At 22.8% G+C, this 23,655-nt stretch overlaps 1 protein-coding gene across 1 annotated transcript in view; it reads right to left on the reverse strand.

The window, feature by feature from the left end:
* Positions 1-2,033: 2,033 nt before the first annotated feature.
* Positions 2,034-23,655, reverse strand: part of CDase (neutral ceramidase) — a 41,547-nt gene continuing 19,925 nt past the window's right edge. The window contains exons 10-18 of the mRNA XM_015329188.2: positions 6,328-6,450; positions 5,216-5,410; positions 4,376-4,609; positions 4,020-4,115; positions 3,403-3,573; positions 2,773-2,891; positions 2,496-2,664; positions 2,222-2,350; positions 2,034-2,178 (exon numbers count right to left, since the gene is read on the reverse strand). Coding sequence (XP_015184674.1) covers positions 2,306-2,350; positions 2,496-2,664; positions 2,773-2,891; positions 3,403-3,573; positions 4,020-4,115; positions 4,376-4,609; positions 5,216-5,410; positions 6,328-6,450 — 1,152 coding nt within the window. The 3' untranslated portion in view covers positions 2,034-2,178; positions 2,222-2,305. The remainder of the gene's footprint in view (positions 2,179-2,221; positions 2,351-2,495; positions 2,665-2,772; positions 2,892-3,402; positions 3,574-4,019; positions 4,116-4,375; positions 4,610-5,215; positions 5,411-6,327; positions 6,451-23,655) is intronic.

The raw sequence follows: 23,655 nt of genomic DNA on the forward strand, positions 1-23,655 counted from the left end.
TAAAAAGAAAGAAAGAAATTTTGTATTTGAGACGATAAAAGGAAATTAATTAATGCAAAAAAAAAAAAAAAGAGATTTTCATACCGTTTGTGTGCAAATGAAGTAATAAATTCGTGTCACCTTGGATACCTGATGTAATTAAAATAACGATGGAAACTTTTGAATCATGGGGGACGGTCAAGATTATTATTGCAAGTTGAAGTTTAACCAAATTTGAAATTTTTCTTCTTTTTTCTTTTTTCTTTTTTTCTTTTCGAAAAGACGTTTGAATAATTTAGTTATAGTATTCATTAACTTAATGTTAGTTTGATACGATTTAATATTAATTATATATTTCTAAAATAAAAGAATTATTCTTCTAGAATAAAAGAATATTTCTAGAAGAAATAATCTAAAATATATATAGAATTAATATTATTTATAATTATTTAAAATTCTATAAAATAAAATTTAAAAAATAAATATAAAAATAATAAAAATAAATAAAATTTAATAAAAATTAAAATAAAATTTTAATAATATATATTTTTAAATATATATATATATATATATATATATATATATATATATATAAACTTTTGTTATCCTAAAGAACAATAATAAAAAATAAAAATAAATGGTAAAACTCATTGTAGTTAGTTTTCCTTTTGTTTTTTTTTTGGTTTCCAAAAATTCGAAGTAACAATTAATCTTTTCTACTAAATTGGCAGAAACACAAGGCAACTGTCATAAATTAATTGATAAAAATGGATTTGTCTCAGCTAAGAATATTTTTTTCTTTTTTCTATTATATATATATATATTTTAAAAATAGCCAAGATTGTGTGTGTGTATGTGACGTTATTCGCGATCGTATTTTCACAGAATTTTAATAAACATCTGTGACTACTTTATAGTCATCTCGTATGATGTTTTTGAATGTTGTTTTCTATATGACACACATACATTGTAATTTTATATATATGTATATGTATAATGTTCAGTGGATTCCTTTTCACGAAAACCTAGATTTACTTAAATACAAACTCACGTGTGAATACATGAGTGAAAGACCTAAAACGTTGCAGGAAACCATAAGTATAAAAACCCATTGGGTTTTCAACGAGAGATATCCTTATTATTTATCTTCTCTTCTTTTCTATATTTATATATTTCTCCGTAACATTGTTTTTTCTTTTTTTTTTTTTCTAGTAGTAAACTTTTATCAAATCTAACAAACAATTTCCAACAAAATAAAATAACGATGCTAACTTTTAAAAAGCAATAACTAAATTTAAATTACGTTTTAAGACCGGACAACAAATAAAGAACATTATGATAAGATAATATATACAAAAATAATAAATAAATAAATAAATATATATAAATAAATAAATGACAAGAAAGGATAGTATAATTATATAATATAACATATCCACACATGTAGGTTAACGTAATCAAGCAACGATAAGCTTTTCACCGATAATTCACATAATTTGCATAATTTGCATAATTAATATACAAAGTTGTGTATATATATATTACATGTATATTTAATATAATTATTTATTTACCCATTTAAAATATGTTTCATAAAAATTCATATTAAATTGTAATAAATGTTACAACAGCAAAAAAATAAAAATAGAAAAAAATCATCAATCATATCAGCAATTTCTGATATTCTTACATCAATATTGAGAAATAAAAAAAAAAGGGAAAAATATTTATCGCAATGAAAATTAAATCAAACTTTTCTACAACGATCAAAAGATTTTCTTCTGTGGATTAAAATAAATTTATCTTGGAGATAAGAAAACTTGGAAATATTATTCAAATGAATTACGAGAAAGCTTTTTCCTTTTTAATCGCGTGTAATCCACTCTTGTCTTATTTTTCTTATTCATTTTAAATTTCTTTCTTCCTTTTTTTGTTTTTTTTTTGTTCTTACCTGTTTTGCTTACTCTTTTGAAAATGTATTATATTTCAAATAATTTTTTTTTATAGAAAAAGGACAAAAAATTATACATCTATATATATTTAATATAAATTCGTTTATTTTTTGTTCAATTATTATCTTCTTTAAATCAATTTCTTAACAAAAAAAAAGATAAAATAATTAATTTATTATTATCGAAAGTTATTTCGAAAATTTACAAATGCCCACACAATAAGTAAATATTGTTCATATATATATATATATATATATATATATATATATATATATATATATATATATATAGAATTCGTAGACAAGATAATTAAGCGTAATTCGTTTAATTTGTTCAATGATTATAACAAATGTTACGTGGCAAATTGATGATATCTAGGTATTTTTTTTTCGACACATATTAGGATCAGGTTGGACCACCTAAAAAATAAATAAAGAAAGAAATAAAAATCAATCAAAGAGAAAACAAAAATAAATTAATCTGTCAATTCATTAATCATACTTCTAAATTATTATTATTATTATTATTATTATTATTATTATTATTATAAGGTAATTTACTTACTTTGAAGGTATTAGTGGTTCCTTGATAAGGGTAAATTCCTCCTAAAATGTAACGATAATATCCAAAATGTTTGATACGATATTCACCAAGTTTAACATTTTCTGGAATTTCCCAGGTAACGTAAACCTGGCTTGAACCAAGGACAACAGATTTTCTGACCCATTCAAATCTACAATCACAAAAAAATAATAATAATAATATATTATTAAATATGTAATAAATATAAAAAATAAATAATAGAAATATATAATATATAATAAATATATAAAACTCATACTTTGTTTCCCAGTTAGCATCCGTAGCAATAGTAATCCAAGTATTGTTATTTGTTAATAATCGTTCGATTGTCAAATACGTTTTATCCGTCATTAGGTTATTTCGTGGATGTCCCGAGATCTGCAAAATGAAAATTAGATCAAACGTTGAAATATAAACAATAAACGATTCACGTTTATAAACATTATTATTCTATCGATTTTATCATCTCATTTGATACGCTCATCGAAAATACGAGAAATTATTACATTTTAAGCGATAATATGCAAATGTGAATTATATTTCATTTATATCATTTAAAAAGAGTATATATATGTTAACATTTATTCATTCATTTTCATAACAATCGTATGATATGTTTAATAATACGAAATGATAACAGTATTGACAATATGAATTCAATACGATTGAATGTTTTGTAATTTATGATTTATATAAAATGTTTTGTTTCTTTTTATTTTATTTTATTTTTTTTTTAAATTGATTACAACGATTCGATAACATTTCTATTTTTTTCCTTATCGCAACTTCTCATTCGAAGAACGTTATCATATTTTTTGGTTGTTGTCTCAAAAATGATCGCTATAGAAATAAAGAAAAAGAAAAATAACATTTCCAACTTGTTACTCACAAATGACACTTTGACGATATCTCCAGGATAAACGACAGAATTCGGTTGTTCCACACAATCGCCAAAATTGTATCCCCAGTTTGTCGCATCGAACAGAACCGGTGTGATAAAGCTGATCATTTTTTTCGAGCTCAAATACTGAGGGCTTGGACCCGGATTAACTTCTTTCTTCTGCGAATAATATTATTGATTTTTATTTTTCTTTCGGACCAAATATAATTATATCAAATTTCATTTGGAATACGATAAGTCATAAGAAAAAAAAAGATTTATAATAATTGGATAAAATTCAAATAAACTAATAATAATATTAATATTATACTAAATTATTATTTAATTATATTCATCATAAGTTTAATTATACTAATTAAACTAATATTAATATAAAAATAAACTAATATTATATATAATATTACTATAATATATAATAATTATAAAATATTAAATTATAATTAATTAATTATATAATTATTTATATTATAATTTGTTATTATAATTATAATAATAATATATATAAAATATTTTATTAATAATAATATATTTAAATATTATAATATATACATATAAATGTATGTATAAATAAAACATAATATATAATTTTTTTACCAATTACTTACTTGAATAGCAGACATTACAAGATTTTGATATAATTTAAGATAAATAGTTAGTGTATGTGGACCGAATATAGTTGATGCACCTTCGTACCTTTGAATCTAAAAAATATCAATAAAGTACAACACTTTATAATGATAAAATGATAAAATGATAAAAACAAATATATTTAATATTTTTGATACGATAATAATTCTCATTTCCTGTTAAATTATAAACAATTAGAATTATTAATCAGCATTCTAAATGAAAAGATAAGAAAATATCTTTATCTCACGATCTTAATTGACCAATTCAAAATGATGTTAAAAAAAATGCACGTTTTACAAAAAAAAAAAGAAAAAAAATGAAGTAGACGTACTTGGTATTCCTCAGGAGTGGTAATGTAATCACTGTAAGTATTACAAAGACCTGCGATTATCACTGTGTAATCTTCGTCGTATGTGACACTATTTGTAGCAGTTTTGATAGCCTCTCTTAGTCTTCTTCCAGACATTGTCGTGAATTCACCTGGTACTCCAGCGATAATAACATTTCCAATAAAAGCGACCTGAGTCGAAACGATTCTCGGTTGCCACTGGTAAGGGAACTTCATCTTAGGGCAAACAAGATTAATGTGTTATATAGAGAAGAAAAATAAAAAGAAAGGAAAATATAAAGAAATGATAAAAAAAAAAAATCAGAAATCACATACACCCCCAAAGATCTTAAGAATGAGGGTTATTGTTCTTATAAATAGAATGATTTTTCATTATTTTATTGAATACTATTATTAGATTTATATATATATATATATATATATATATATATAATAAAATAAAAAATATATTAAATAAACTAAAATAAAATATATATATATAAAATTAAATAAAACATTATATATATACATATATTTAAATAAAATATATATTAAAAATATAAACAAAATATTATATTAATAATATAAATTATAATATAAATTAAATTATATAAATTTTATTTAATTATTAATAAAAAATAATTATTAATATATATATATATATATATATATATATATATATATATATTAATTTATTTAAATTAATATACAAAAAATTTATATATAAAAAAATATAATTTAATTTATATATTAAATTAGTATTTATATAATATATTTATTAAATTATATATAATTAAATAAAATATATATTAAATCAGTTTATCATTTGTATATTATACTTACTCGACCCGTTGCAAGTAAAATGGGTTTAGGACTGTGACAACGAATATCTTCGTCCGTAGGGGCAGCTAAAAAATTTCGTACTGCGTTCCAAAATGGATTGGAAGTCGTGGTTCCTTGTTGAAAAGAAAATGATCCTGGCCCGTCAGTTGTACCAGCGGCAAAACTATAACCCATTGCTGGTAAACAACCATGTACCTAAAATAACAAAAATATTGTGTATATAAGTCTGTTAATTTTTTTATACATTTATACATTACACATTTTTTTATATAATCAAGAGACTTGTTAGTTACATTTATTTATTTATTTATGTTTATTCGTTTGTTCTTTCTTAAGAATTTATTCGTATCCCTCGTTTTGCTCTGAATACAATATTGGTAATAAAAATATGAATTCTTATTTAGTTCAAACGTTAGAAAAAAAATTACTCATTGGTATAACAATTATCTCACAAATTAATAATACTATTATACTTGTGTTTGTTATGGTGAAGTATAATGATTTTATGTAATCTGAGATCATCGACTCGGCAAACGCTATAATTCTACATAAATTGAAATTTTCACAGGATTAAGAAACACGTACAGTTTTATCGATATCATTGTTAATATGCAATTCATATGTACATATATGTTTATAGTATATATATATATATATTTTATGTTCCGATCGATGAATCGCGAGAAAGGTTTTACAGGAAAATTTTGAAACAATATCGTTTAGCAAGACACGCGATCGCGAATGTAAATGGATACGTTCGTTTATTAAAAAAAAAAAATAAATGATTGAAAAATACAATAACGGTAGATTAAATTGAATGTTTGTCATGTATAAATAAATGGCTATAAAAATTGATAAAACGATTTCACAAATGAAACAAAATTTTGTATCGAACGGTTTAAATGACAAAAAAATATTTGGTTAACCGTGTAATTGTTTTTTATATAAATATATTGTTTTACTATTGAATTAAAATGACTGGAGAAATGAAAGTTAATTTTTTGTTTCTTTTTGACCTATAGTAAAAATTTTGATTAAATTATTATGAATTATTTAATTATTAATTGTAAGAAGTATTCTAATTGTTCTAATAAATAAAAAAATTTTATTACTTTTTCGAATTGTCCTGTAGTTTTATTATAAAATGTAGCAGATTCTGTAGGCATATCAACATATTGATGTACAACACGTATCGGACCGATTACTTCCTTTTGACGACCATTCTTCCAAAGATCCTGTAATAAACAAACGAACAATTATTATTTTTACAATTTCTTAATAGTTTCTTTCATTTTTTATTATAAAACATTTTGAATTAAAGCATTATTTTATATATTTTATTTTATAATTATTATATTACTGTATTACATTTATTATATATATAATAATTATTGCATATATATTTTAATATATAATATTATAATTTAATATATAATATATAATATTATTATATATAGTAATAATAATAATAATAAATAATTGATAATATATTATCAATAATAATAATATAATTGATTTATTTTATATATGATTCATATCGATATTATAAAACAATTATATGTATAATAATATTTGTTTTTGACCTATTTTTCTATTAAGATTCATGTAACTTTAATATTAATATTTATTATTTATTAATTCATTAAAAAATATTACATGTATTACACATATTACATGGTAATTCTCTATAGTTTACTCAACTATATAAACGATACAATAATTTCAAAGTAACTTAAAGTATAATGATTCAAAAACATAGGTTTTATAATGAGTTACTAGCATAATTCTTGTGTAACATATACCGGATAAGTGTGTGTTAGAAATTTGTGATCGTTGGAACATTACAAGGTAAAAAAAACTAGAACACAATTGTGGTTTTTTTTTAAACTTGTCTGACAAGTTTCATAAGTTTCGATCTTTGGTTAATGTTAGGTTTCATCACATAGACTAACATTAGTATCATTATTATAATTTTATTCTAATTCTAATCACGATCATCACATTTATAATTATAACATCATATATTTACCAAATATTTTATTATTATTTTTTAATATTATATTAATATATGTATAAATATATTTTATATAAAAATTAATGTATATAAATTATATATAATTATAATTTTAAATATTTTTACATATTATCTTTTTTCCATTAAATTATTTATTTTATAGTTATTTTTATTATTATATAATTATATTTATGTATAATTATATACAATAATTTATATATAAAAATATTGTATACAATATATAAATATATTTTAATAATATTATTTTAATATTAATTTAATTAACACAATATCATTATCATCTTCATCTTTATACTATTATTATTATTATTATTATTATTATTGTTAATATTATTTATTTAGATGCTTATACATATTATTATAGTATTGTTTTCATTAATTTAATAATTCTGAAAAATTGAAACACTTATGAAAGAAACTTTGTTAAACGGATGTTGATCTGACAATGAAATCTGAAATCGACGAATCAGAAGCTTCGAAACGCAATGGCTTTGTAATTAACATACTTTCGAGTATTTCTCATCCGTAACGAAGGAATCAAGCTCATAATGTATAACGTTATACAGCTCGAAGAATTTTCCAGAGAAATGGAGGATTAGCATGATAAAGGATTCAATGCTTGACACATTTACCCTTCGTGAAACTTACATACACACACACATACACACACACATACACACACACATACACACACACACACATATATATATATATATATATATATATGTAGGTGTAGACACTTCTAACCCACCTAGTTGGAACTTCGACCCATAGCTTGTCAAACTAAAGCCTGACTATGCTTATAAAAGAAAAACGTAAAAGTTTCTTCTTATTTCAAGGGGATGTTTTATACCAGAAAAAAAAACATGGTTTCTTTCCGAATTACTCAGCATTTTACCAACCATTTAAGAATTATTTTTTGATCGTATCGAGAAATATTGTATAATCAATGATCGGTGATCGGATCATTTTTTTATGTTAGTATCTATTTTATTATATAAAAACAATGTCAATATATTATGTCTTTTTATAAATATTTGTCTTCTTTTCTTTATAAATGTTTTTAAATAAATTACGATATGATTTATAACAAAATTATACTAATCAATGTTTTATAATTTATTATTTTGTGTTTTAAGATTTTAAATGTACTTTTATATTCTATCATTGTTCTATATTATAAAAATTTATTTTTACATTGTATTTATATTAAAATAAATATATTATATTGTATTATATTAAATATAATATTGTAATATTAAAAAATAAAATATATTATATAATATTTATATATAATAAATAATATTTTATATTATATTATATGAATATATTATATTATACAATATTAATATAATATTGTATTTATGTATATATATTAATATAATAATTTTACTAATAATTGATAACAAACAATTAAATTAATTTATATAGAATTTATTAAAATATTTTTGTTCTTTTTTTCTTTATACCTGTTTTTAAATAAATTACAAATTTATAATAAAATAAACAAATTAATATTTTACAATTTATTAAATTATTTTAAGTGTAATTTTATATTCTATCATTATTCTTCGTATTCAAAATTTATTTTTATATACAATCCTTACACTGTATTATTTTAGTATTAAATGGCAACCAAAATGAAATTAATAGAGAGTAGAAATAATTCAACCAATAAAATTGATGATTAAGTTTACAAAGTGTGTTCGAAGAAATTTGAACAGTATGAAAGATTTGAAATAAAATTTGATATAAAAATTACGTGAATGGAATAAACGAAAGATATATTCTATTTTTTTATTTGTACAATAATCAAATAGCGAGGAAAATCATCTACGTTCAATTGGTTGTATCGTAGGAGGAGGACTAAAGGAGTCTTCATAGCAAAACTGGAAATTTTCGTGGTCTCATGAGAATTGGTCTATCGATACCATTTCCAACGAAGTTCACAACACCCGAGGGAAAGTGACCTAAGTAAAGATCGTGTTGGAAGAGATCCGACCGCCACTTTGAAAAGAGATAGATATAAGTAAATACAGACAGAGAGAAAGAGAGAGAGAGAGAGAGAGAGAGAGAGAGAGAGAGAGAGAGACAGATACGATACACCACTTTCCCTTGCACGACCACATTAAGTGTTTTTTGCACGTCTTAAGAGACAGATCATTATAAACTTTTACGACGACGATATACTGACGAGATGAAGTCAGAGATTTGTAAGATAATTCAACGTTACTTGCAATATGACAAAACTTTATTCGAAACTTTATTAATAAAAAATATTGTAAGTATATTGTAAAGTACTAATAAGAGGAAGAAAAAATTTAATTAAATATTTGTCAAATATGCCAATATTCAAGTAATAATAAAAATAATAATCTAATGGAAAAAAATAAAATGTAAGAATATTAAAAAATTCTTAATTAATTTTAGAAATCTATGCAAAAGTAATAGTAAAAAATAATAATAAATAAATATAATAATAAAAATAATAATATGGAAAATATACAATAACAAAAAATTATAATATGGAAAATATAATAAAAATATGTAATATAATAAAATATAATATTATATAAATATAATAAAAAAATAATAATAAATAAATATAATAAATAATAATATTAAAAACATTAATTATAAACTATAATAAAAAAATAATCTAATGGAAAAATATAATAAATATTAATTATTAAAATTAATTATAAAATATACTAAAAAAATAATCTAATGGAAAAATATAATAAGCAAAAATATTTTTAAACAATTTTTAACGAATTAGAAATTTATAGAAAATTAAATTATTCTTTATAACGAGAATATAATAAATGATTTAAAAGTTTTATAGATTTATTATGTTAATGGAAATAAAAAACTAGCATATGATAATTATGAATGAGTTATAAACTAAAATTTAAATATTATATTGAAATAATTCATAGTTTATATTTTTCTTTATTGTTTTTGTATTTTTTTGTGTGTGAATGAATTTAATGTTAAACATTACTAGTTCATTTTTAACTACCTACGACAGAATAGTGATCGATGTTGGTTATTGATTAGTACTAATTACTTTCCCTAAGTAATCTAATTTTCGTTTCTGTAGTAACGAGTAGGAGTAACAACAAGTGGGGGTTAAGACTTTAAAAACGAAATATCATTCAGACGTTTTTGCTGATTTCTTTTTGGAGAAGTTTCATTAATAAAATTTATATTAACAAACCATCTAATGTTGTTTTTTTTTTTTAAATAATTAACATATCAATAAAAGTTCACAATGATCGTATAGAAAGAAAATAAAATTTCGTTTGAAAATATCAAAGTAATTTTGATTTACACTTTCTTTACGTGAATTTTAATGTTCTTGAAAAAAAAAAAGAAAAAATATTAGAATTTTTTTTATAATACACTCAAATCATTTATCATATTTTTCACTTAGGTATAATAATATGGATTCGTACGAAATTAAAATGAACGACCATGATGTCGAAGAAAAATATTACGTCGTCGGAATCTAAGAACTCTCAGACGTGTTCATAAATTTATACAGATAAATAAGTTTCATTTTTATAAAAAAAAAAAAGACAATTGCATTTTAAACATGTAATGTAATTTAAAAATGATTTATAACATTTCGTTGTAATATTTTTATTATATTATTTATGCCTGATTATGATGATGATTGTTACCTCAAAAAATTACAAAGTTGTATACAATTATAAATTTAAATATTATAACATTTTACGAGTTTATTTACATACATACATGCATACACACACACACACAAATATATATTTAACAATTTATAGATAATGTAAATGTTTCATTCTATTTTATTAATTTAAAATATTTGTTTTCTCTTTTCAGATAAAAATAAAATAAATATAAATGAGTTACATTTTGATTTTACCAAATACCATACAGAATATGGTTCATAAATAAAAGATTGACTGACGCATTTGTTCAAATTTCATAAATCTAATGATTTAATTTAATGTTAAGTAAAAGATATAAATAATACTGAAAACAACAAAAAGAAAGAAAAAACAAAAATATTTATTTATGATAAAAAAACATGAAAGGAAGAATATAAACTGTGTTAGAACAGAGTCATATGAATAAGTTTTCAGTATAAATAGGTTTATTAAAATTCGTGGATCATATCGGTGAAAGGTGAAAGGTTATATATATTTGCAAAACAAGACACGTACACCACCAGTATCGCCCAAGGGAAATAATTCGATTACTAATCCCTTACAATATGAACATCTTAGATAGTCTATGGTATACAATTTTAACGTCATTAACAAACAAATTACACCAATGGGATCTTGAAGCTAGTATACGAATAATAAATCTTCAATGTAACACACTAATGTAAAAAGTTACGCTTGAGAAACCCTTGGTGAAATCTTGGTCCACGTATTCTTACTTTTTTTCTTCTTCCTTAGTTTTAATTATTCTTAAGAGTAGTATAATTTTGATTAACAGGAAGTAAACGTATTCGTAGCGATCACCGTAACGAATCTTTTTTCATATACGTATAAATATGTATAGAACTTTTGTGTATATATATATATATATATATATATTACTATTTATATTAATAGTTATAAATAATATTATAATTTTTATATATAATTAATAATAATTATATAATTAATATAATTATAAAATAATTATAAAATAATTATAAATAAAATATATTATAAATATTAATAACATATTTATATATTATTATTATTATTATTATTATTATTATTATTATTACTATTGTTACTATTATTAAATATTACAAAATTTATATATATTAGAGATTGAAAGAAATAAAAAAAAAGTGCGATCTATCGATTGAATTTTCTCACAGATAGCTTCATCACGGAAACCAGCTTTACGACATTAACTTGAAGGATTAACGCGTAATGTAATAACTACGTCCTTCAATGACGAAGAAAATTGCAGAAGCGTAACAGGATTGAATAGTATCGATAGAAATAGTAAAATAGTTCAATGTCGAACGGAAGAAAAGTTACAAAGAGAGAGTTATAGTAAATGCGTAATGAATTAATTAAAGGTATACGCGTGTGAACGAGATGATTTCATTGTGATATACTCACTTTGTTATTATTAAATGTAAATTACAACACTTTGTTGAGTTTTTTTTTATTTTAATCGATCTAATGGATGTTCAAAAAGATTTAAGATAATTAAAAAAATGATATAACATAATAATAATAATAATAATATAATTGGGTTATTTTTAATATTATTTTACATGGAATAATTTGTCAATTTTTTGTTGATAATTAATATAGTTAAACTTTTTGGTAAGTACTCGATGATATCGAGTTTACACACCTGTGCTAGGGTAAAATTTTTCCGAGTAACATGCTTTTTCAAGTGGTACTTTAAGAGTTTAGTTGAAGTTATATACCATTCCGCAAATTTTCTACCCTCGATATACTATATATATATATAAATTGAGAATTCCGAGTTTTCGCACGACCCTATTAGAAATTTAGAGAACACGTTTTAGGGACCAAAAATAAACTGCTTTTCGGTTTTTCAAAGTTACAATGGAGGGAGAAATTTAACGAATACTACGAAATACCACAACACACTAAAAATGCGAACGATCGATAAAGTTTTTTTTATTTTTTTTATTTTGTAATACGATATGCCAATGAGACGAAAAAAATATATATAGGTATATTTACTTATTTCAGAATAATCAGAATAATTTAATTCGCATTAATGTGTTTTTAATTCTATTTGATTTCTTTTTCTTAATAATAAAAACTAAAATATTAAAACGTAAATTTGTATTTATTGATTATTATAAAAATTGAAAGTTTTATATTATTATTATGTATATTTATGACATTTTTATATAACAATTAATTAAACTTGATTATAAATGTTTTTTTTTTGAACAAATTATCAATTTATGTAGGAATGTTGAATATGACATTAAATTAATGTTAAAAATAAAATTAAAAAATAAGAAACCTATTACATTGAACCTAAGTAAAAATAAAAGAAAAAAAAATTAAATATATATATTTCATTGAGAAAAATCGTTATATAAAATGAATTTAAATTTCACGTAAAAAAAAAGAAAAAAAAAAAAGATTGGTAATACTATAGTAACGTTTGAAACTATCGCATAAATTTTTAGTGAAAACGTGGAAGGAAGAAGCCTACTTGCTGCCAATAATTTTCGTTAGATATAGCCAAGAGATTAGAAAAGAGAGAAGTGTGCAAGCTGAAGATGATGATGTTGTATACTTGTTATTCAAAGCTGGTTAAGAAAGGAAGCGTGTGTAACGTACGAGGTTGTGAATATTTAATGAATGGTATGGCTGCTCCCTAGTTCGAATTCGTGCAAGAAACAAACACAACTAAACACTTTTAAAAGTACATCGTAAGAAGTGAAACCAACGACAAACACTAACACGACTATGCAACTACTATTACTATTTCAATTGAATAACCATAGTTAGTTGTCTCTTCGTAGTTGACAAGAGGAAGAAAAACCACACTTCCATTATTTCTTTCTTTCTTTTTTTAAGTTTGTTTGTTTGTTTGTTTGTTTTCTCTCTTTTTCTTTCTCCTTTTGCCACTCAATCACATCACTTCCCGATATTCTTCTATCTTCTTTCGTATTCATAGCGTACGTACGAAATTTCCAACGAACTATCGCAGTTACGTGATGATTTCGTAACCCTTTCTCGACCATTTCACTGGTAGAAAGGATGAAGGAAAAGAAAAAAAAATTAGAATAAGTGGGTGGACTTGTTAAAGTATATACCGGTTTGCGTCGTATTAATGTCGTTTTCGTTTTAGATTTCAACATTTTGAAATATTGATAGCAAAGGATAATAAAAATTAACACAAAACAATTAGAATTTGTATTTACTACTCTGAAATTCATTATTTTCTTATTTCTTATATTTGTATGTTTAATTATGTAATTATATTTATTTGCAATTTGTTACAAAGTAATATATGGTATTGGTAGATTTAAAATTTTAATAACGAGATAAAAATAAAAAAGAAAACTTGGTAATAAATATTTTTAATCGCGGAAGCTGAGTAGTATGAACTTAGTATAGATCTTGAGATACGATTTGTAATGATGGCAGAGGTGCTATACACGATTGCAATGTCCTGCTTTAAGACGTGGGAACAGGAACGTGTAAATACGTCAGATCGTTAGTTGAGTGGTGACTCGTTCCATTTTTATTTCTCTCTCTCTCTCTCTTTCTCTCCTTCTCTTTCTTACTAATGTTCATCTTATCCCCCACTTTAGTAGACCATTTTCTCGAGAATTACGGCCACCATCCACCCTATGCTAATCGACCCCTTGCACAAGGCGGCTTTCAAGCTAATATCAAAACGTATAATCCTCCATTTCTAACTTTTATCGTTTATTTTCTTACCATCGTGAGACGAAAATTTGTTCATGAGAGTGCAATTGGTTGTCTTTAAACTCACGTTGATCTGATTTATGCAATTCAAGTTTAGATGAAACTTCAAGAAATTCTTCTTTCGTGAGAACGATTCTATTCATTCACAAAGTCATTTTGGTGTTTTATCGATTTTGATTTTTTTTACAATCAAATACAGATGATAATAAATACTCGTTTAAATAAAATACAGTTTTTATAGAAAAATAATAATAGTAATATTACATTTATAATTATTATTACGATCGTAAAGTCTTTACGAATAGAACAAAGGATTTAAATATCAAATAGAAAATATTAATTAAAAAATTCTAAAATAAATTTAATAATGTCTGAATATATTAAAATATCATCAGTCTCTATTTTTTAATCTTTCCTTTTTTTTCTTTTCTTCTGCAATCATTTATAATTCTTTTCTTTTTTATTTTGTTTTACTTTAAATGCGTAGATTTTCTTTCATATATTTACTCCAATCTATTTTTCTCTTTCTCTCTCTCTCACTCTTATTCTTTACCTTAACTGTTTGTCTCTGTCTAAAAACCGTCTAATCTATCTATCTCTCTTTCGTTTTATTTATTTATTCCTTTCCTCTCATTCCCTCACAATTCCTACTCCCCTCATTTTACTTCATTCCCTTGTTTGTTTGTCTCTGTCTATCTGTATACTCATCTCTCTCTGTCTCCTTGTCTCTCTGTTTATTTATTTGTTCATTCCTATGTCGTTTATACTTCCTCTTCTCTATTTTTCCTCTCACTCTTTTTCTTTTACTACCATCACAATTGATTTTATCGAATTGTCACGGTGATATTTCATTCTTTTCTTATTTAAAAAGAGTTCAAAATTTAACCCCCATATCGAATCAATTTCTAAACATAATAAATATATAATACGATCAAATTATTGCATTTTTGCAGTAATTATTTAATTATAAATAATTATAATTATACTTTAGAATATATAAATAATTAAAATTATAATTTAGAACATATAAATAATTATAATATATAATTAAATAATTATATTTATAAATTAAATATAACTATAATATTATATTTATATATATTTATATAATAACTAGGGGTGGTAATAATTATACTTAATTCTAAAAAAAACATAATTATATTAAGAAAAATTATAAAATTAAATAATTATTTTAATTTTTACAAAATTTATTCGATATTTCGTTTAATAATCTCTTTGACGAGTATGTAACAATTTAATTCGTTGTTATTTATATACATCGCATTTATAAAGTAATATTATAAATGTCAGATATAAATCCATTTTTTTGTTTGTATTTTTTATTTGTTATGATTTTCATTATAGTTTCAATTACATGGAATATTTAACGACCAATTTTACATTATTTTCATTTAACGCACATCAGATATCCCCTCCCTCTCTCTCCCAGTCCTATCCATAGTAGAAACGCAATTTTTTTAATAAAGAAAGCATACGAGAAATAACGAGCTGGAAAGAATAAAATAAAGGAAAAAAAAAAAACTAGGGAAATGAGAAAAGAAAGGGAAAGAAAATGAAGATCGAAGATAGTGGTAGGCGATGTGCAAAATGAAATTAATGGATTACTCTAATTATTCGAAATATCTTCAGACTTATATTACAATTTTTTTGTTTTGTTTTATAGATATATCTATCCTATGCATTTCTATGTATATAAATATGTGTATGTGTGTGTACACATTGATTTACAAAAGAATGATTAGTAAGCAGCTTGTTAGCGCATAGCATAATCAACGTGTCTCATTAAAAATGTTGAAATATTTACAGGTAAATATAACTTAAATTGTATTTGTGTTTCTATAGGTGTATACGTGTGGGTGTGTATTTGTGGTTATGTTGCTTCATTGAACGATAAAAATATAATACTTAGAGGATGACAAAAATGAAATAGTTTTGTGATTCATTTTTCTATCTTTCATTTTCTTACCTTGCCCCTTCCGGGAAAACAAACCACACCTTTAACTTGAAGAATCACAAAATGAACGAATGGTTCTTTAAAAACAATCAACTTTTACAACAGATTGAAAGGAATAGAATAAATGATCCAATATTCTCGCGAGAATTATTATGATGACCTCGTGCTGCAAACCTTAATGACGTTAAAATCGAATGAGAGTTGGTTTAATACTTTATTTACCTATTCGTCTCTGATCGTTTATAAATATTACGTTATTATATTTATATTTACGTATATTATTACGTAATATATTAATTATATATATATATATATATTACGTTATTATATTATAAACGTAAAATAATTGTTTTTTAGAATTAAATATAATTATTTATAAATATATATAAATATATTATTATAGTTATATTTAACTTACAAATATAATTACATATATATATAAGAATTAAAATTAAAAATGTATATGTTATATTATAGAAATAATATAATAATTATATGATATAATATATTATATAATTAAATTTATATTATTAAAATATTGTATAAAATAATTTAATTAGATTATTTTTATATAATATAAAAATTACATAAAATATATTATAATATATATAATAATTATTATATTATATTATATTATTAATGTAAAACTTTATTTTAATCTTTTTGTTTGTTTGTTTGCTTGTTTGCATTTGAAATAAATTTTTTTATTATTATTAAATGTATTTTTTAAATAGGAAACAAATATTATCGATGATATATATAGATATATAGAAAAATGCTAACGGTATGATTGAAGACATACCGTGTATATACGTGACACGAATCAATGAATCATATTTATTCTACGTGCTCTCGAGATCAATGAAATCAACGATGAGTAGTAGTAAAACGAAGTGTCATGATCTATCGAACGATCGATTATGTACTACTTCGTTTCTCACGCTTCGACAAAATAACGAGTTTTAAAAAGTAGCAGTAAAAGAAGACGAAGGAGAACTGGTTGAAACGTGAGATTTAAATCGAGATAACTAACTTGATGAAACTAACCTATTACAATAAATATAAAATAATTCGTCAAAAACATAAATAATAGTAAATATTCGGATATTAAATATTATAAAATATTTTAAATAATTTAAAATAAAAAAAATAATATCAATTTTACCAAGAAAACTATTATAATAAATATATTATACATATCAATAATTTAGATTAAACAATATAAATATAAATATAAAATAATTTATCAAAAAAAAAAATAAGTAGTAAATATTCGGATAGTAAATATTATAAAATATTTTTAATAATTCAAAATAAAAAAAAAATATCAATTTTACCAAGAAAACTATTTTAATAAATATACTATACATATCAATAATTTAGATTAAACAATATAAATATAAATATAAAACAATTCGTTAAAAACATTAGTAGTAAATATTCGGATAGTAAATATTATAAAATATTTTAAATAATTTAAAAAATAAAATAATATTAATTTTACCAAGAAAAAAATTAAGAAATTCATTACATATGTAATAAAAATAAATGTTATGAAATATTTAAAATAATTAATGGTGTTAGTAGAGTCAATAAAAAAAAGAAAAAAACATTCAATAAAATTTTTTTAAAGATAACAAAATAAATGTTATATAAAAATGTTCAAATATCCCCAAAAAATGTCAAGGAATTTTAAAATTCATCCACCTTTAAATATTCTCGAGTAAAAAAAAAGAAAGAAAGAAAGAAATGTAGAACAAGAAAAAGGAAAAAAACAGAAAAATACTCGACACTGACTTTATGTTAAACTAAACTAAACGGCAAAATAGAAAAAGAGTTGGCGGCCTCGGTTAAGCAAAGCCTTCGTCGCTTCACACACTATAAGCAAAGTACTAGAGTAGAAAAAAAGAATTAAAAAAAAAAAAAGAATAAAAAGTCACGGTTCGTGTCGTTCAATCGGCCCGTGCCAAGGATACGTCGAAACATTTCTTCTTCTTCTTCTTCTTCTTCTATTTTTTCTTCTTCTACTTCTATTTTTTCTTCTTCTACTTCTATTTTTCCTTCCTTCTATTTCATCTCTCTCTCTCTCTCTTTCTCTCTCTTTCTTTATTTTTTTCTCTCTCTCTCTTGAATGACTATTATTTTCACACGATTGTATTGAAATTACAACATTAAACAATGCATTGTGTAATTCAATCGACGTTAGTGCAACGAAGATAAATACAATTTTTAAGACATACGAGAAAGAGAGAGAGAGAGAGAGAGAGAGAATGATAAAAAAAAAAATAACAAACAACAAGAGGGGACGATATTACACGCATATTTGCTTCCGTTAAACGTTACTACACACCGATATAACTTCTAAGTACTGTAAAACGTTTATAATAAACGTATCTTTATCTAAAAATTGATTAAATAGTACTATAATTGTTTTTCTAACATTTTTAATCGGTTTATCTAAGTTGATTCATAATCAACGATCTTAGTAATGAGATTTACATTAAAATCAATAATATTTTAATTATAATACGATAAGAAAATGTAATGTTGAGGTTATGTTTAAAAAATATTTCATATATTATTATTATTATATAGTTCTTTATCTAATAATTGATTAAATAGTACTATAATTATTTTTCCAATATTTTTAATCGGTTTATCTAATTGTAAGTTGATTCATAATCAACAATTTTTAAATCTTAGTTAACCAGTTTACTGTGATGCTCCATTTTGAAAGTGAGCACCGCTGTGTGCCGCTAAAATCGACCTAATGACAAGTTTTGAGGTTACAATTGCTCATTTATGAAGATAAAATAAATTCTAAAAATAAAAAACAAATAGTAATTGACAAATCTTAAATTTCTTCTTACTAATCTTAAAATTTGAGATTATGTTCAATGTTTTTTACAAAAATTAAAATTTAAATAGCTAATGGTCATTAATTTTTACACACGACGAGTATACTAGTCTACACAAAATTCTGTTACTTCTTCATGACGGGTATATTCGTCAAACTTTATTAACTGGTTAAAACGAGCTAAATTTGAAAACGTGCTCTTGATTTTATGTTTAAAAAGTATTTGATGTATTATTATTATTATACAGTAGATTTTTAGGGTTCTGCGAATTAGAATATTTTATAGGAAGGATTTAAAAAAAAAAAAACAAGAATAAGAGAAAGAGGATTAGATTATTTGTTTGTCAGATGTTGTCGAATGCAGCGTGGGAGTGCAGTATAAAACTTTCCATAAGTTTCATAATGTTAGTACGATGCATGTTTATATAGATTTGTGTGTGTTTGTATGTGTATTAGAGTTGGCGCAGTTATGGTGTAGTTTGCCATACATACTAAATACCGTAAGTAACCCTGCACATAGTTTTCAACACACATGTCACGTTACTTTTATCGATATGTAACTATATCTGTGACTGTGATCCCTCCTTCTTTTCTATTACGGTCACGAGGCAACCTTTCACGGTTGTTAGAATCGTAACAGTATGGACGACTTTTAAAAGAAATTCTTTCTTCAAAGAAAATGATGAAGAAAAGAAAATTTATATCGATCGGTTGTGTAACAAATAAAATTTTGATACAAAAATTTTCTAATTTATTTTTAAATTATTATAAAATCAAGTTTAATTTTAATAGAAAAATATTTCAATAATTTTTATCTTATACAGTGTATAGTTTTTTTTTTAAATTATCTTCAAAAAAAAAAAAATAATTAATCTCCCCTAACAATATGTAAACTTCGAATATCTAATTAAAAAAAAAAAAAAAGAGAAAAATTTATTCATTTTATTTAGGTTTTGAATTATTCAAAAACTCACATCACGAAAAGTATGTAAAAATAAAAAAATAAAACTATAATTAAACTTGGAAATATTTCAATATTTTAATATTATATTTTAATGTGTTATTTATTTTATCAAAATTATTATAACAATTTTTAAATATGGAAAATATTTCGAATGTAAATTCATCGAACGAAAAATAAAAATTACTTTAAAAATAAAACGTTTATAACAATAAAATCTTACATTTATTATTAGATGAAAGTGTACTTCCTAAGTAAATGGGTATGACGTTGTTATGTCGTAGGGGACATTGACATTGATGATAAAAGCATACGTAAAGGCTTTCATTTTGTTGTGTTGTTGTTATTGTCTTTTTTTCCAAGTCAATCCCCCATGTAACGAAACACCACGAACGTGGTTTCTTCGTGAAATACCGCAACACCTACTTCTATATATATATATATGTATACATTGGAAATGATTGAGAGTACATACACACACACACACACACATACATACACACATATATATATATATATATGTTTAATAGCAAACGTGATACGGAAACATTCGATACATCTCGTGGATTCAGATATTGTTCGTAGCTTTCACGGCCCCGCGGAAATTCGTTCAGAAATCGATCATCGATATATTTACTTTTATCGAAGTAACAAAATATAAAGAAAAAAAAAATATATAAAAATAAAAATAAAATAAAAAGAAAACAAAAGCAATTTCGTTCACGAAATTGAAAATATATGTAGGGATATATATGTACGTGTTACATGTATGTACTTATTTAGTATACACATTTACTACCTCTCTGATCTTCCGGCCAATGCTTGGACAATAAAAACACTTTCACGAGAGACTACGAGTTCAGAAAATTCACGTATAATGATTAATATTTATAAGACTGTTCTATTTTTATTTAAATCTTTCGAAGAACACGTTAGAATATATTTTTGTTTCTCTTTCATTTATCAGTAAAAGTAAGAAATGAAAAGTAAAAGTGAAATATATGTAGATATGAATATTTATATGGAGGGTGTAAATGTGAAAGAAAAAGTAGAATATTTTTTATAACAAATTACAAACTTTTAACTATAAAATAATTTTAATTATTTCATAGAAATTTGGAACTTCGTTTAATCAAAAAAATAAATGGAAAAAAGGTGATAGTAATTATCAATAAAATTATCAATAAGATATAATAATATAAATATGATATGTTCGTATGGCTCAGTGAGGAAACACACCATCAAGTAATGTCAATCCAGTTGATCGTATGTTCCCGAGTTCTCAAATCCCGCTTCATCAAAAAATTTTATCAATTGTTTAATGTAGTCTAATAAAATATCAGATAAACAAAATATAATGCTCCTGTTAAATAATATATACATATAATAATATATAAAATATACACACACACACATTTAATTTATATATTATATAAAATATATTTAATATATATAAAAATTATAAATAATATTTAATATATATAACAAATATCTAATTAAATCTATTAAATAATAAAACAAATAATATTTATTATATATAATAACAAATATATAAATAAATAAACAATAATATCATATATTAATTATCTAATTAAAATTTATTAAATAATAAAACAAATAAAACTCATTTACAATTAAACAAAATGAAATCTCAATAGGTGTTTCATTTATATAAACCTCGTATGCTTTAACTCGTGGTTACTTCGAAAGTAAAGACTTGAATGATAAAAATGTGTACGAGTATTACACATACATACATACATACATATAATAAAAAAATATCATACATATACTATTAAAAAATATACTTTTCCTTGTAAATCGTTTACAAGATTCTAAGAGACAATACAACAACAACACAGGTATGGGTTTTAAACGGTAGGATGAATCTTTTCCTTGTAAAACGAGAAGTCAGAGTGAACGTGGAAACTGTTATTATATTCGATCTTCATCATGCAAGGACATTGCCGTCGTCGTCTCTCTACTGGGTTGGGTATAGTTAACGAGATAATATCCATAAAAAGATAGTGCGAAGTAGTCATTAAATAAGAACACATATATACCTGGTGTTATTTCTATTACCTTTTGTTTTTTTTTCCATACCTTTTGATACTTAACCAATTTTGAATCAGTTATGAAAGCAAATCTACTTCCTTTTGCATTATTATAACGTAAGAATGCAAATTGTTAGGTGAACTGACGAAATGAGATGTCTGTTTTGAAAGAAAATTACAATCTTACAATTTTAAAACGAATAACTAGTTCGTAGTTGCATAATTTCATTGAATATTAACGTTCATGATTTTTTTATTAATTTTATATATAAAAAATTAATAAAATATATCATGGATAAGATCTAATTTGAAGATGCTTGTTTTAAAGAAAAATTATTACAACCTTACAATGTTAAAAAACAATGTGTTTGTAGTTGCATAATTTCATCGAATATTTAACGTTCGTGATTTTTCATTAATTTTATAAACAAAAAATAAATAATAATCATCATAGTTCAAATCGAATTTGGAGATGCCTGTTTTAAAGAAAAATTATTACAATCTTACAATTTTAAAAAACAATAAGTTTGTAGTTGCATAATTTCATCGAATATTTAATTTTAATGATTTTTCATTAATTTTATAAACAAAAAATAAATAATAATCATTATGGGTAAGATCAAATTTGGAATAGTCATTGAATTAACGTGAAATAATGAAACGAATTAATTTTATAAAAAAGTGGCAAGACAGTTATTAGTTATTAGTGAGAATAGTTTGATTAATATAAAAAAAAAAATATTATAATAAGGTTTCCTTTTAGCAAATAGAAAAAAACTAAGTAAGGGATCTATATCTTGTTCTTCTTTCATTTGTCTATCTTTCATTCTATTCACATCTTCTTTCGTTCTAGATATTCTCTACTCGATGAAAAGCTACTTTCCACTATCAGACAATTGAATTTTCTTTCCTATTTTTTTTTTCTAAGGTCATGAGGACTTGGAATGAAATTATATTATCATAATTTTTAGTTAACTAAAGTGGATCGATATATATGTATGTGTGTATATGAAAAGAAATGATGTATATAGATGTAATGAATTAATAAATTATTAAAAACAAAAAAAGATTATGATATTTCTAAATAGTGAAAAATAGGTTTTTAATTATTTAAGTCTTGTTATAATATAT

The sequence above is a fragment of the Polistes dominula genome, unplaced genomic scaffold (assembly GCF_049000335.1).
Source record: "Polistes dominula isolate Pdom_NZ unplaced genomic scaffold, Pdom_raw_medaka contig_12, whole genome shotgun sequence".
Lineage (NCBI taxonomy): Eukaryota > Metazoa > Arthropoda > Insecta > Hymenoptera > Vespidae > Polistes > Polistes dominula.